We start from the raw sequence: 15,210 nt of genomic DNA, 5'->3' as shown, positions 1-15,210 counted from the left end.
CCCTCTCTTCTTTCTTTTTCTCCTCAGAAAGTGAGAAACATTCACCAGAGCACAACAAGATCACTCCCTCTCCTTGCTGGGACTGAGAATCCATGCTGTGACACTTTGTCTCTTCTCTTGCAAATCCTTTCTCTTTATTGAAAGAAAAAAGGTTTCAATGTAACCAGATAAACCATTTAATAGTTTGTTTCTTTATCCTAAACCCTTCCTTCTTTCCCAAGGTAATCTTTGTCCAGTCAGCATCCTGCACCTTTGCACACACACCTACTGCAAACTCTAGTGGTACCATTTTATACATCCTTAGGCTGTTAGGTAAAGAGTTTTATATGTATATGTCCGTGCATAATTTTGATGCTTTTAAACCTTTGGATCGAGATCAGTTTCTGTGCACATGCACATGCTTGTGTGTGTGTGTGTGTGTGTGTGTGTGTGTGTGTGTTCAGTTTTTTTTTTGTTTTGTTTTTGTTTTTTTTTTTGTTTTGTTTTTTTTTTTTTTTTTCCGGAGATGGGTACCGAACCCAGGGCTTTGCGCTTCCTAGGCAAGCGCTCTACCACTGAGCTAAATCCCCAACCCCATGTTCAGTTTTGTTATGTATTTCCTATTTTTATCTTTTAATTCCCTGATATCTTTATGATAGGTGCGTATTTTCTGGCTTTTCAGTCTATTATAATGAATATTTTAGTATCCTCTTGATTGTCTTAAAATCCGTCCTCCTCACTTTTGGATAAGGTTTCCCTCCCTAAATGACCCGGGGTAGTTTTGAACCTGGAACCCTCCCATTTCCCCCCTCCCCCAGCCCCCAGAGCTAGAATCCCAGGGAAGCACCAACAAGCCCCCGTGAGCCTCTCTGCTTCTGTCTTGTGCTTATGTGTGAGAGTTTCTCTTGGCTGAATACCCACAAGTAGAATCACTGGACCACAAAAGGTGCCAGTTTATAATTTTGTAGAGCACTGCCACTGTGCTCTTCAGAGCGCATGCTCCAGGCCATACGTCCCCACCCCACCAGCAGCAAGTAGATGTTCTACACCTGTCCATCTAATGGAGTAAGAGAGCGAGGGAGGTGTCGCTTTATTTGTGTTTCAGAATCCTAGTGGGCGAGCAGCTTCCCATGGGGCTCCTGCTCGCTCAGGGTTTCCTCCACAGACGCTTTTCTCCTCGGGCTGCCCGTTAGCTTTACTGACTCCTTCTGTGTCTGGTTCTTCACCAAGAGGAATCAAGCAGAATTTCCTTTCTCTCTCGTTTGTAAAAGATGTATTCATTTTTATTTTACGTGTGTGAGTGTTGTGCCTGTATATATCTCTTCGTGCATGCCTAATGCCCACGGGGGCCAGAAGAGAGCACTAGATACTCTGTAACCATTGTTAGACAGTTGTAGGCCATCACATAGGTGCTGGGAACTAAGCCTGGGTCCCCCGCAAGAGCGGCCAGTGCTTTTAAGTGCTGGGTCACCTCCCCAGGCGGAAGCAGAATTTCTTAGGGGTGGATGTCATGAGTAATTTGTAGCTAGCAGGGAGGCTGTGCTGACTTCTGTATTGAGGATAACCAGTAGGGGCGACCTTAGCATCAGCTGCTGGGGGAGCTGGTGCCCACACGGGACACAGTCTCTGACCAGGAGACCCACGGATCCAGTATGCCTTTCTAAGACCATTTTTAGAATTGTGTATGGTCTTCGAGTGGTTTTCAGAAAAATCGATCCGGTCTTACATCCAAGTGCAATCATACCCTGCTTACTGCAGGCATGTGTCACTGATACAATGTATCCTCTTGTTTTCTTATTTGCAACAACAACACCCAAACATAAAAATGAGTCTTTTAACAACTCAATGTTTTTTTTCCCCTTTGGTGTTTTTTGTTGCTTTGTTTTGCTTTGTTTTGTTTTATATGAGACAGGGTCTCACCCTGTAGCCCTGGCTGTCCTGGAACTCACTGTGTAGACCTGACTGGCCTCAAATTTAAAGTGATTCACCTGCTTCTGACTCCCTAGTGCTGGGATTAAAGGCATGCGCCACAATGCCTGGCCAAGTTAATGCTTCTTTAATCTTCACTGTCACCTCAATGGTGCCTGTCTCTTGTTCCCACCCCCCTATTGGCCAGCTTACTCTGTCATAGTTACGGAACACAACTAGGCCAGGTAAAATCCAAGTATAGGGTTAAAAAGAAATAAGCATTTAAAAATGGCACGAGCAACTCAAAGGAAGGTTGGAAAAAGATAAATGTTTTCGCCATGGATGTTGCTTAGATGCTCACCCGGTGTGTCAGGCGTTTTGTCTCTCATCAGAGAGAATGCAGAGATGATCCCAACAGGAAGAAATTCCAAATGGATAGGGTTTCAAAAGGTGCTGTGCCCTGGAAGGTGGACTTGTCTGATGCTCTGTTGTGACTCTGAAGCAACCTCCCCCATGATTCTTCCTTTTCTGCTGCCGTGGCATAAAAAAAAAAAAATGCTAAAAATACTTAGCACTCTGGAATCCAGGTCTCAGTGTAAGCTCTCTGAAAAGAATGAGGTCACTGTGGTCTTACTGAAAATGTTAGTGCGATGAAATTCTTGGAAAAATGACTCGAAAATGTGATGATTTTGAAACATTTCATAAAAACTTGATGTCAAAAATTGAGCATTTAGTTCGAGTCTTAAAATATGTCCTCCTTCCGTGGCTGTTGGGAAGAGGGAGGAACTGTCTACTGCACCTTCACTAGATTCCTTCTTGGGTCCTGGATGAGGAATCTAAGATCTTGAGAAGATCCCGACCTTCTTTTTGGGAGGCTGTGTTTTTGATGTTGTGTTTGTGTGGCTTCTTTTAAACTCACTTTGGTTTTGGTGTAGTTTATTGGCCATCTAATTGTAATGTGCCCCGATTCTATTTTCCCTTTTCTTCTTCTGGATCTCCCCTCCCTCCTCTCTCCTTTCAGTGTCTCCATCTCTCTGTTTTTCTGTCTCTCTGTCTCTCCGTCTCTCTGTCTCTCCATGTTTCTGTGTCTCTGTGTCTCATGTCTCTCTCTTTCTCTCTCTCTCTTTCTGTGTGTGTGTGTGTGTGTGTGTGTGTGTGTAAGTGAGTGTGTGAATCTGCATGTGGTCTATCTGTACGTAAGTGTGAGGGCATTCTTACCTCTGTCTGCTTGTGTCGGGGGCTGGAGATCAACTTGGATCTTCCTCTATTGCTTCCTATCTTATTTTTTCAGACACTATCTCTCACTGAAGCTGGAGCCTCCATTTAGCCAGATTGGCTGGCCAAGGGGCCTGTGGAGTTTGCTTCTCCCCAGACCCCTAGAGTTAGGGTTACAGGTGCACAACCCCAGTTTCATGTGAGTCTGCACTGTGAGCCGTTTGCCCTCTGAGCCCTCTCCTCAGCTCTCCTGCCCACCATGCGTCTTGCCATGTTCTTTTTCTTATTGGGCAGAGGTCAGGATTCTGGGCCACTCTCACACCTCATTACTCAAGATATTTCTTTCCATTTTAACTCACTGTCAACAGACAAGCTATGTTTGACTTTAGTGTATTAATTAAAGGGCTTCACATCTTAATGGGTTTTTTGTTTGCTTTTTAAGACAAAGGAAAACTTACCCAACTATGACTTCTGTAGAAATTTTGTAACTGCAACTGTTGCCTATCTATCCTTCCTTTGTCCATCAATCCACCATCCATTCATCTATGCGTACATATGTACATATACACATCCAGCCAACATGCATGCATGCATACATACATACATACACACACACATTTTCCAGCCATCATAATACATACATACATACATACATACATACACACATTTTCCAGCCATCATAATACATACATACATACATACATACACACATTTTCCCACTATCATAATACATTTTCCCACTATATAATACATACATACACACATTTTCCAGCCATCATAATACATACATACATACATTTTCCAGCCATCATAATACATACATACATACACACATTTTCCAGCCATCATAATACTACATACATACATACATACACACATTTTCCAGCCATCATAATACATGCATACACACATTTTCCCACTATCACAATACATACGTACATACATACATACACACATTTTCCAGCCATCATAATACATACATACATACATACATACATTTTCCAGCCATCATAATACTACATACATACATACATATATTTTCCAGCCATCATAATACATACATACATACATACATTATCCATCCATCCACCCATCTATCATCCACCAGTATCCATTGATGCATCAGTCTGTCATCATCTACCCACACATCCATCATTCCATCCACCACGCACACATTAAGCCCCCATCATTCACCTATTATCTATACAGCATCTCACTGACCTAGGAGTTGGGGTACATAGTAAGAATTTTAGAAACAATTCTCTTTTCAAAGAGATTCTGATGTAAGAACATAGGGTTCTTAAACAGCTGTCATACAAAGCTGTCCCCATACCTGTCCCCAAGGATGGTAGCTTTAATTTGTTCATACTGTTGGAGACTATGGTTGCATATGACAGAAATTCAGATCAAACTAGGTTTGTAATATTGTATATCTCAATATCTTCAGGATGCTGCCCCTTCGTATGCCTCATTAGCTCCTGTTTTCTCATTGACTTCATTTTCGAATGGCTTCTTTCTTGTGGCAGAGAAGTCACCTGTTGGAAGGCCTACGTTATTCTGTAGTTGTGAATAACTCAGAGAATGGAAAAGACCCAACATCCTTCTCCCAGGATTCATAGTGTTAATTCTTAAGGAAGAATTTCTCTGGTCTCGCTGAGGTCACATGTACACCTCTCAGCCAATCACGTTATTCTCTGTCTTTTAGCTGGAGGAGTTTTTAGTTAATTCCTACATTTAGAAGCTTTGGGAGGTTGGAGAGGAGCGAAGATTTCTTACAGAGACTTCACTAGGGCCACCTAAGGGACTTGTGGAATGTGGTTCATCAAAAGGAAATGTTGTAATTGTGGCTGACAAAGGCAGAAGGGGAGAATGCTGGCCAAGAAAAGAACCAGGCAGAAGGAGGGAGAGGGAAGCAAGAAGCTCTTCACATTTTACAAGATAAAAGGAGGGAGGGAAGGTGTGTCCTGGAATGGCAGGGACACGTGATGGGTCTCACACTTCCAGGCGGGTCACCATCAGTGTGCCACACATTTGGGACGTTTGCATCTTTAAAACTGAAATTTTTTCTTAGACAGGAAAGTGAAAACCAATGAGACACTAGGTGAGCAGGTCATGGATGGTGGAATCCAGTTGTTGCCTTCATTGTAAAGGAAGGGGTGTGAACGAATCTAGGGGAAGCCGGGGGCCTGGGGGTGACTATGGCAGAACCAACGTGTACTAAATTCTCAGAGAACGGTAACAGAGGGATAATATAGCTAGTGAGTGCGGAAGGGGCTCCTTAGACACCTTGGTCAGGCTATGAGCACGCTACCCATAATTCCATGTTATCGCCAACATCCCCAGTTACCCATAATTCCAAGTTACTGCCGACATCCCCAGTTACCCATAATTCCATGTTATTGCTGACATCCCCGCTCACCCATCATTCCACGGAATCGCTGGCATTCTCAGTCACCCATAATTCCCTTTCTGCTTTGTTACAGTCTCATTGCAAACCAGAAAAGGTTAGAAATCATCAATGAAGATGACGTCGAAGCTTACGTGGGGCTGAAAAACCTGTGAGTATTCACCGCGTCTGCACCTTACCTCAGAGACCTGTCTTGTGTTCCGCTGTGGTCGGGTAGGTAATTTGCTGGTTAGTCCTGACGTGAACGCCATTATGTCTTTCTTTTGCAGTACAATTGTGGATTCCGGCTTAAAGTTTGTGGCTTACAAGGCGTTTCTGAAGAACGGCAACCTGCGGCACATGTGAGTAGAGCCATCTCTTTGCTTCCCAGGGCCCGATTTGTTCAGTATTTTTCTCACTCTTTTATTTTTTTCTTTGCCAACTCTAAACCTCCTTCTTAAAAGTTAGTGTAGCTGCGATAATAGCTTAGGAACATTAGCTTTGATTCTGTGTGATCTCTGAATGGCTTCAGAGGGGTACTTAGAACAGCCTGTTTATTTCCTCTCATGAATTTCTGGGTCATTTCCATCTTGGACGGAGCGCTGGGCCAACGGCAAGGACTCTGATGTGAAAATGATGTCCTTGTACAGGCCTCTTGATTCTTTCCCTTGGAATCAAGACACACTCCCTGGAAGACGTCAAGCTAACTAATCAAGACTCTGACTTGGCCTTGGACGGTTTAAGAAAATAAAAATTACTATTGCTTTCCCCCTTAGAATAGGACCATTTGAACGTTCATTTTCTTAAACAGCATGTGCCATGGATCGATGGAAATAGAAAAAACAAAACAAAACAAAAAACCATCAATCACGGTCTATACCAAAGCTCTAGGTGACTCTTAATAGTAGGAGCTGCGTTTCTCCCAAGTCCTGTTGGCATTTTGTTGACTGAAGTCAGTTGGGAACGCAATAAATAAGAGTCGTCATATGGTTTTCTGGGGAGTCCGCTCAGTCATATGAGTTAAGTCAATACATCATGGCCTCCCTGAAATATCCGACTAGACAGTTCACCAAAAATGTCCACAGCCCTGCCCCAAGCTCTGGTGGGAATCTGCTGCTGGAGGGCTGTTACCTGATGTGTATTGATCAAACTCTCTTTGCAACGCTAAGTTAGGCATTTCACATTTTACCTGCAGGGTCTCACCTGACCATTTCACTTGCCTTAACCGATGTCCATATTCCCAGGACACAGGCAAAAGTCCAGTCTGAGAGAGCTGTGGGGCTGAACCAGGTGACTAACTCCTCACCATGTTCTTTCTTACGGCAGGAGTAACGGAGATAAAATTTCTGCCATTGCCGTCATCTTGTAACATCTGTCCCTCTTCCCCTCCCTGGGGAAAACAGTTCCTGGTCTGACTTCCAGGCCGGTTATTAAAGCGCTCATTGCCTCGGAGCACCCTGCCTGGATGCTCAGTGGAGATGTGTTGATATCACTGAAGACCTTAATTTCATAAAGTCATTATCATGAGTTCATATTTTATATGTGACAGGAATGATGAAGCCACTTTCTAAGATACAAAAAAACATTCTGCAAAACCAGGATGAAACTCGGGGCACGTTTTAGAACACATTTTCTTGAAACACTTCTTGACAGCCTGTCTGGGTCGGTTTGCTGGGGCAAGCTTGATGTGTGTGTCGCCCTTGGTGGCACAGCCGTGACAGCAGAAGAAGAATGGAAAAACGTCCCACTGTAATCTCTTAGAAGTAATTAATGACCTCAATAGTTATGTTTTTGAATTTTTATTACAGATGACCCTAGACCCAAATCACCCAGCAGTTGTATCGTGCGTTGTCTGATTCCTTAGGGAATTGATGCTCCTGTTATAATATGAACAGGGGGCTGTGGCTAATTGTAATTTTATTGATCGCCCGTGTGTGTGTGTGTGTGTGTGTGTGTGTGTGTGTGGTTTGTGTGTGCGTCTGGTGATAGAATAATTTTAATGGCTTCATATCCAGCTTACATTAAATCATGTATCTGCCTCACTCAAGGATAGATCTTCTAAACAGCTTCCTTACCAGACCGCAATCATATCCAATAAATTGATCAAACTCCAAAAACTGTATGGATGTGTGTAGCTTTTGTCAAGCAGTATGGATGTCTGTCAAGCTTTTGTCCCATGAAGTCAGGCAAGTGTTCAGATAGGCAGGGGTGAGGAGAGGTGAGACACCAGTGAGCTTTGCACAGCCAAGTGAGGAAAGAGGCTCTTCCTAGATGCGGTATGAAAGGGAATCTAGTAGCTTGCCTTGGATTGGGATGCAGGAGGAGTCAGGTCTAGCATCTCCCTTCTGTCCTAGTCTCTATGTGGGACTGAGGACCCTGGGACCAGCTTGTTTTGCCTGGATTTTCCAAACTCAGATTGCACTGTGCTGGGTTATCCGCATAGTGGGGTGCACGTGGCTAAGGAGAAAGCCTATGAGAGAAGCTTTCTCTCTAGCCCGAGGCTGGCTTGAAGATCCCTCTGAGCTCCCCCACCCATACAGAAATGAGGGACAGACGGGGTCTGCTGTACTTCAGGCTTTAGGGGATCTCACAAGAGACCCCTGCCTCGCCTTTGCCCCAGTTTGCCCGGTCCATGTTAGCCTCGCACGGCCACCACCCAGAGCTGGTCTCTGAATGTATGTCTGGGTGCCTTTAATTGCTACCCAGCCCCTAAAACCCCAGGGACTGTGAGAAAAGCCAGCATTTGTGTTTTCCAGGGGCTTTGCCGAGGTGCTAATTAGGCTCTTAGCAAAGTTTTACAATCAAACAGTAAGAGGATTGTTGATTTTTTTTCTTCCTTCTTCCTCCTTTTTGGCTTTTGGCCCCATTCCTAAGTATGCTTCATAAAACTCATCTTGTTCTTTGGCCCGTAACCCCGAGCTGCACTGTGCTGCTGGCAACTCAACCTAGCAGCTGCTTCCCGGGAGGGCATCTTGGAGCTGACAGGGGGAGGCCGCTCTGTAGGGCAGCTCGAGCTGATGGGGCGGGGCGAGGAGGCTGCTCCATAGGGCAGCGCAGAGTTGAGGGGGGAGGAAGGCTGCTTCATAGGGCAGCTTGAGCTGATGGTGGTGGGGAGGTTGTTCCATAGGGCAGTGCAGGTTGATGGGGCGGCTGGTGGGGTGGGGGTGGGGACGCTGCTCCATAGGGCAGCGTGAGCTGATGGTGGGGGGGAAGTTGTTCCATAGGGCAGTGCAGGTTGATGGTGCAGCAAGGGAGTAGGGGCGTTGCTCCTTAGGCAGCATGAGCTGATGGGGGGGAGGAAGGTGGGAGAAGGGTGCGGGATGGGGGACGATGCTCCATAGGGCAGCAACACGAAGCTGATTGGGTGGGGGGAGACTGCTCCATAAGGCAACACAAGCTGATGGGTGTGGGGGGAGGTGGGGGAAGACTGCTTGATGGGCTAGCTTGGAGCTGGTGGGGAAGCTTCCTCTTAACCTCTTTTTGCTTCTCTCTCCTTCCTGGTCTCTGCTTTTCTCTCTCTCCCCTTCCCTCCCCTCCATCCCCGCCCCTGCACCCCTTTTATTTTTCTTGGTGGTGAACAGCTTTCTTTTTTTTTTTCCCCCAGAAAGATTGGGTTTGGTGTGAACATATCTAAGGCTTAAAAGACAGGCAGAGATTTTTGGTACGAGATGCTCCACTGAAACCATTCTTAATTCATGTCCCCAAGAAAAGACTCACGTGGGCGTGTCTCACAACTTCCTGATGGATTACATTTTCATCCGGGGTACCCTTTTCTGTGGGCGAGCACTAGTGTGAATGGAGAAGAAGCAAGCTTGCAAGCCGTGAGAGCGTCCTCCCATTGGTCCGGGTTCAGGTGGGGGAATATCTCCCTGAAGGCGGACACTGGATGGGTCACCCCATTCGCGAGTTATGAGAAGCTGCATTTTTCTCCATTCACCAGCTAACCCTGTTAGCCCGTGGTTGAGCCCCTACAGATGACTGACCTGTCATTGGCCTGATAGCATACTGTCCCTAGCAGACCTTCTTAGACACCTGCCTGCCTGAGCCACGTGAGAGGCCAAGAGCCACGTGGATGGGGTCTTGGCTGCTTTCGTGGACTCGACTTTTATTTATTTTTTACACTTTTATTACTTGCCAAAAATACCCGTCCAGAGGCTCAAGAACTTTAAGTAAATTTTAAACAGTAAACAAATTCAGCTGCCAAGATGAGGGCTGCGAGTTTCCCATCCTGACGATTGTACTCCAGATTGGAAGTACTCATCCACACTACAAAAAGCTCGCATTTGGAACACACCAGGTCTTCATATGTTTTTTTTTTTTTCCTCCCATGGATAGAGCATCTTTCCACTGGTTTGTTTGGATATAAAGATGCTGTGTTTCTGGGGAGCTCATGATAAAGCCTGACACATGCCCCAGTGTTCACCCTGGTCTCTTTGTGGAGTCACTCCTTCATGGAGGTCACACTGTAAACGGCCCCACCAGGCGGTTTCAGTCAGCAGGTGTGTTCCTTCCTGGAAAGACAGTTGAAAGTCTGTCGATTCCAAGTTTTGTTTGTCACATACCTCAAAAACGTTCAAGGTGCCTTTTACTTTTAGAGTCTCTTTTTCTTTCCTCTCGTGGACTTATAATGTGATGTTTCATTACATATTCAACCAATTCAATGTTCAAAGCATCGGGAACCCAACTGGGGCAGAGAACTGGACCTTCAATCCATACGTGAAATGTAAACTTCTGGGTTAAAAAGAGACTCTGAGAAACACACACTCTTCTCTCACAGTGCATAGGGACCGTAAGAGAGGCAGGGACCCTGGGAAGTTATTTCTAAGGTAAAAGGCACAGTTGGTTCCAAGTAAGATGGGCACCTTGGTCCAGGAAACTTATGTTTTGAAAACAAGACCTCCATCGGAGCATATCACTCTTAAATCATAACCTTTAAATGTACACTTAACGTATCTGATTTCTTCCAGCAATTTCACGCGAAACAAGCTGACGAGTTTGTCCAGGAGACATTTCCGCCACCTTGACTTGTCTGACCTGTAAGTAACGATTTTGTCTGGCATTTGGGAGGAAATTTTCGAAAGAAAGGATAATTAAGTATTTTTTTTTTGAATGAGTTGCATCAAAACACTTGAAAAAATGCTTTCTCTAGCGTTGCCCCAATTGGGTGATTACAAACCGTCTTCTTCATATGTCATCGTGATCAGTCGAATGCCGTTTTCACATAAATAATTTATTTTCTAATAGAGGGAGAAGAGGGGGAAAAAGCCAGCAGGGAGTTTTTGTGCTAAAGTAGCTTTATATTTCATCTCCTCTGGTTTTTGTTTTATTCAAGCCCTAAAATAAAGCGCATTTGTCAAAGAGGAAATCACAGTGGATAACGACACCCTTCCGGCTTTGTCCGTCAGCCCAGTATAGGCTTGGGTAGAGCCAACCCTGGCAGAGAGGTTACTCCCATACCCTGCATCTCTGCGATCCGTTCTTTTGGGTCCACCCCTCTGCTCGATGCTTATCCTTATGTCCCTGCTGAGCCGTGTTGATGGCGAACGGGTGCTCGGTTCTTAGTGTAAACTGCCAGGCAAATAGGAAAGGCTGCCGTTGCTGTGGTGAGGGCCTTGAGGAGACTCCAAGGTGTGAGGGGCTTGAAGGACAGGGCTCTGGATATCAGGAAGAAGCAGCAGCTTAAATGTGGCCCATAAAAAAAAAAAAATCAGGAAAGTCAGGAGTCATCTCGCATCAAAAGCTGAAGGGGCACTGAGGATTCTTAACGGAGCTTCACAGCTCAGGGTAGAGGAAGAGGGTTCCAGAGTCACTGGCCTGTCTGTCCCCAGACACCAGACAGATGGAACTGGGCCTTGGTTCTTGCCGTTGATCTGGGCAGTGATGGGGTAAGAGTTGGTTTGAGCTCTGAATACTAGGATGAAGTCCCCTACAGAAGGAACTGCAAAATGGAACCCCCACCTCTAAGGCAGATAAGCGAGAAGGCTACCCGTGGACATGCTCCGGTTACAGCCAGACTGGCTGCCCCAAGTGGGAGGCTCCATGCCACTTCCACAGAGACATCCTGGGAACAACATACACAGGGCTTGAAGAAGATGAGGACAGTTTACTTCAACCACTAGGGAACCATGTTGCTGAAAATAGTTACATCCATCAGAGCTGGTGGGCAGATTTAGTTTCTAAGGATAGTATACGTGCTCTGTGTGTGTGTGTGTGTGTGTGTGTGTGTGTGTGTGTGTGTGTGTGTGTAGGACTTTGGTCTAGCAGATTGGAGAAGAGTTTGGGGGGTGGTGATGGCATGATCCCCAAATTGACACTAGAAGAAGAAGGGCCCGCTGGTTAGGCGCTCAGGACAAGACATACAGGGCATCTTCCTATAGAGAGGGTTTTTCACTGTGTCCAAGCACATCATGCACCCACCCCTAGTGGAGAGGTCCCACTGTACAAGCAGGAAGGGGTCACATGGCGAAAGTCTTGACAAGTGGCAATTATTTGGCATAAACTAACTTCAGGAAGTTGAAGGACTAGTGTTGACCTCCTAAAGTTACTTTACATTTATACTAGTTATATATTCCTTGGGTACGGTATATTATATAAATATAGTAGCATATATTGAACACTCGAAATATTTTCTTCCACCTCTTATGAAATGTAAAGCGCGTAGTAATTAACACAGTATGCTCTCTGCACTGCAGAATGCCGTGACCAGCTTTGTCTGACTGTGGCTTTGTACCCAGCTGCCCGTCTGCCTGCTTTACCCTTCCCAGCTTCAGGAACCGCTGTCCCGCACCTTACATCTGAGGCCAGTTTAATTAGCTCACATGTGCTTTCCATGCCTCAGGCATTTCTGACACCAGGAGAGACTCGATACCTCAGAGGCAGCCATGGGACACAGGGGCAAGGTGCTCTGTGTGAAGGTGTTGGGTTAAGAATTAGAGTTCCGCCTTCCAGTTCACATCTCGGAACTCCAATGGCCGAGTCGCTCAACGACACAGCCAGTAGGCGTTGGCCCGGAGCGAGTTGCCCGTTAGAAGGAAGGAGAGACGTTTGTGTCTAGGATTCTGTCCCTTAGTGGGAGAGCTGGGTGCCAGCTCTCTGCCAGGGCTGTGTGGCTTTGGAAACAGCCTGAGCTTTGTCACTGAAGCATCCATTCCACACACACACACACCCCCCCCCAGCTTATTTGATTTTAGCGTTGTTTTAGAAAGACTTCAGCCATCCTTGGACTCAGAACTCTAAGAGATACCTTGGGCAGCTTGAACTGGAGCCAAAGGTGGGCCTCTTCCTGTCTCATAGTCCTCGTCTCATAGCATCAAACCCTGTGTTGATACTGGAGGGACACTTGGAGATGTGGGGAGCAGATACAGATTGAGCCAGTCTATCACGACCGCATTCCCCCCAACCCCCATGAAACTCACAGAGAAGTCTCCAGGGACCTCCGAGATTCTTAGAGAACGCAGTCAGAAAACCACAGGAGTAAATGATGTTGCGAAGCCAGGTCCTGTCCTCGGGAAATCTTAAGTATTGTGGTTAGTGCTAGGCAGTCTATGTAACGATTGAAAATGGCCTCATTTAAGGGTTCATTATCATAAATGGGATTCATCTTAAATAGGCCACTGAGCATTATAAATAAGCATTAAAGATTTTTTTTTACCCCCTGTGGTTTTTGTTTTCCTCCACACACATTTCCTCCTTCACCCACTGTAGTACTTAGGAGCCCAGACAGCACGGCTGAGGGCTGGCTGGCTGTGTGTCTTTCTGCACCTGTCCTGTGTAGATTGCTCAGCCTGGGAGCCCACTGTGCCACCCTGCAAAACCCTCACTGGGTTGGGGGTGTGCATATCCGTCCTCTGCCTCTCTCCCTTCCAGCTTCTGCCCTCAGCTTTTTGGCTTGGATGAAAAGGCCTCTGGGGGGGGGGGCACGATGCAGAACAGCAAGAGAGAAGGCCAGCTCACCTCGGGCTGGCCTCAGATCCCTGTCTCTGATTTCATTTTCAACAGAGACAAAATGATTCCCACGTAGGTGCAAGACCGCACCTCCCCCGTCATGAGAGGCTCGCTGCTGGGGTTGTGTTTGATCAGATCTGTTTTCCCTCAGCGCTCTGCAACGTTTTGCGTCTCTCTGCTATCTTTAGCCTCCACAGTTCTGTTTGCACGTAACAGCAGAACAGTATTTATCAAATATCGGGGTGAATAATAAGCACTGTCGTGACACCAAGGTGGGTGTGACTTCCAGAGGTTGGCGGCTAGCACATATGCCTCCCGTAATCAGCCGTGCACGCGGGTGAAGCTGAAAGGGAAGGGGGAGCCTGACTGACGGGCTTGCGTTTCTGTTCCCGCAGGATCCTGACGGGTAATCCATTCACGTGTTCCTGTGACATCATGTGGCTCAAGACCCTCCAGGAGACGAAATCCAGCCCCGACACTCAGGATTTGTATTGCCTCAATGAGAGCAGCAAGAATACCCCTCTGGCGAACCTGCAGATTCCCAACTGTGGTAATTTACTTTTAATCAATGAGTTCTAGTTGCTATTAATTATTCTAATTGCCTTGGTATGGTCGTGGGTCCGGGAAGGACATGGCCACCCAGACTTACACAGTGTGTTGGGGATGTCTCTGGCGAATCAGACGTTTACATGCAGTGTGGAGAAGGCAGCTGCGAGCCCCTTTAGTGAATTTTCTTTCCAAGTAGAACATTGCTTCTGACTTTAAAGAACATGGAGGAAAAGTACACCGTTAACTCTTTGGTTGATCTGTCTGCCATCACTCATGAGTCCACTCAGCTACACACCTCCAAAAATATCCGCGATGAGTACAGCCCTTCCCAGGTCGCACACACGCTTGATTGGCATGTAAGCCATGCGGAGGCAGGACCACAGGGCTCTGAGGAGCCCTAGCAGCTGAGGTAAACGGTCCAAACCTGCACATCCTTAGATCGGCCTGCTGCAGCACGCTTCTGCCATGGCCGGCTGCACTCCTGTCTGCTCGTCCCCGTCCCTGGGTTCAGCCTCTATTGTCCCCTCCTGTTCTTCCCAACACTTCCATCTGGAGAGTTTAAAAGGACACCTTTGGACAAAGCCCAGCTCTCAGCGAGAGATCATGTCCCACAAGGAGGAAAACAGGGTCAAGGTTAGGATTTTCCTACCTCGTGACTTATCTCTACAGTGACACATGTGGGCGTCACTCCTTCATCAGAATTTTAATCGGTTAGATGAACAGTTGACAAGCTCACAATTATTCTGTTTGCTTTTGCCTGGTGGCGGGTGACAAAACAGGAGCTTGCCTTGTAGTGCCTTGTTTGTATCTCCAGGGATGTGTATGACCATTTCCCTCCCAGAGCCCCTGCCCCTCCCCCCTCCCTTGTTTGAAGGCCCATTTTTATTTAAGAACAACACCATTGCCGTTTACTCTTAATGAGATTTAATAGTGATAATAAAAGATAAGGGCTCACTTCTTACTCTGGAGGACCTTGGAAGACAGCACTCACCTGTCACACAGGTGAACCTTTTCTGTACAGACAGAATCTTCTACTCTCATTGTCGGGGAATGTCACTTTGTCCTTTGCCTACTTTCCTCAGCCTGCCTTGCCAGCCAACAGACAGACAGACAGACAAAACTACCACACTGTACTGGCTGGTTTTTGACACAAGCTGGAGTTATCACAGAGAAAGGAGCCTCAGTTGTGGAAATGCCTTAATGAGACCCAGCTATAATGCATTTTCTCA

The 15,210-nt window shown here is 46.3% G+C and overlaps 1 protein-coding gene across 5 annotated transcripts in view; it reads left to right on the top strand.

Moving 5' to 3' along the window:
* The window catches only part of Ntrk2 (neurotrophic receptor tyrosine kinase 2), a 314,316-nt gene that overhangs the window by 28,698 nt on the left and 270,408 nt on the right, over positions 1-15,210 (top strand). For all 5 annotated transcript variants that reach the window (XM_032885280.1, XM_032885279.1, XM_032885278.1 and 2 more), the window contains exons 3-6: positions 5,586-5,660; positions 5,779-5,850; positions 10,456-10,524; positions 13,828-13,982. In XM_032885280.1, coding sequence (XP_032741171.1) covers positions 5,586-5,660; positions 5,779-5,850; positions 10,456-10,524; positions 13,828-13,982 — 371 coding nt within the window. The remainder of the gene's footprint in view (positions 1-5,585; positions 5,661-5,778; positions 5,851-10,455; positions 10,525-13,827; positions 13,983-15,210) is intronic.

Source organism: Rattus rattus, chromosome 14 (genome assembly GCF_011064425.1).
Source record: "Rattus rattus isolate New Zealand chromosome 14, Rrattus_CSIRO_v1, whole genome shotgun sequence".
Taxonomy (NCBI): domain Eukaryota; kingdom Metazoa; phylum Chordata; class Mammalia; order Rodentia; family Muridae; genus Rattus; species Rattus rattus.
Note: the sequence above shows the minus strand (reverse complement) of the source record. Positions and strands in the feature narration are given on the sequence as shown.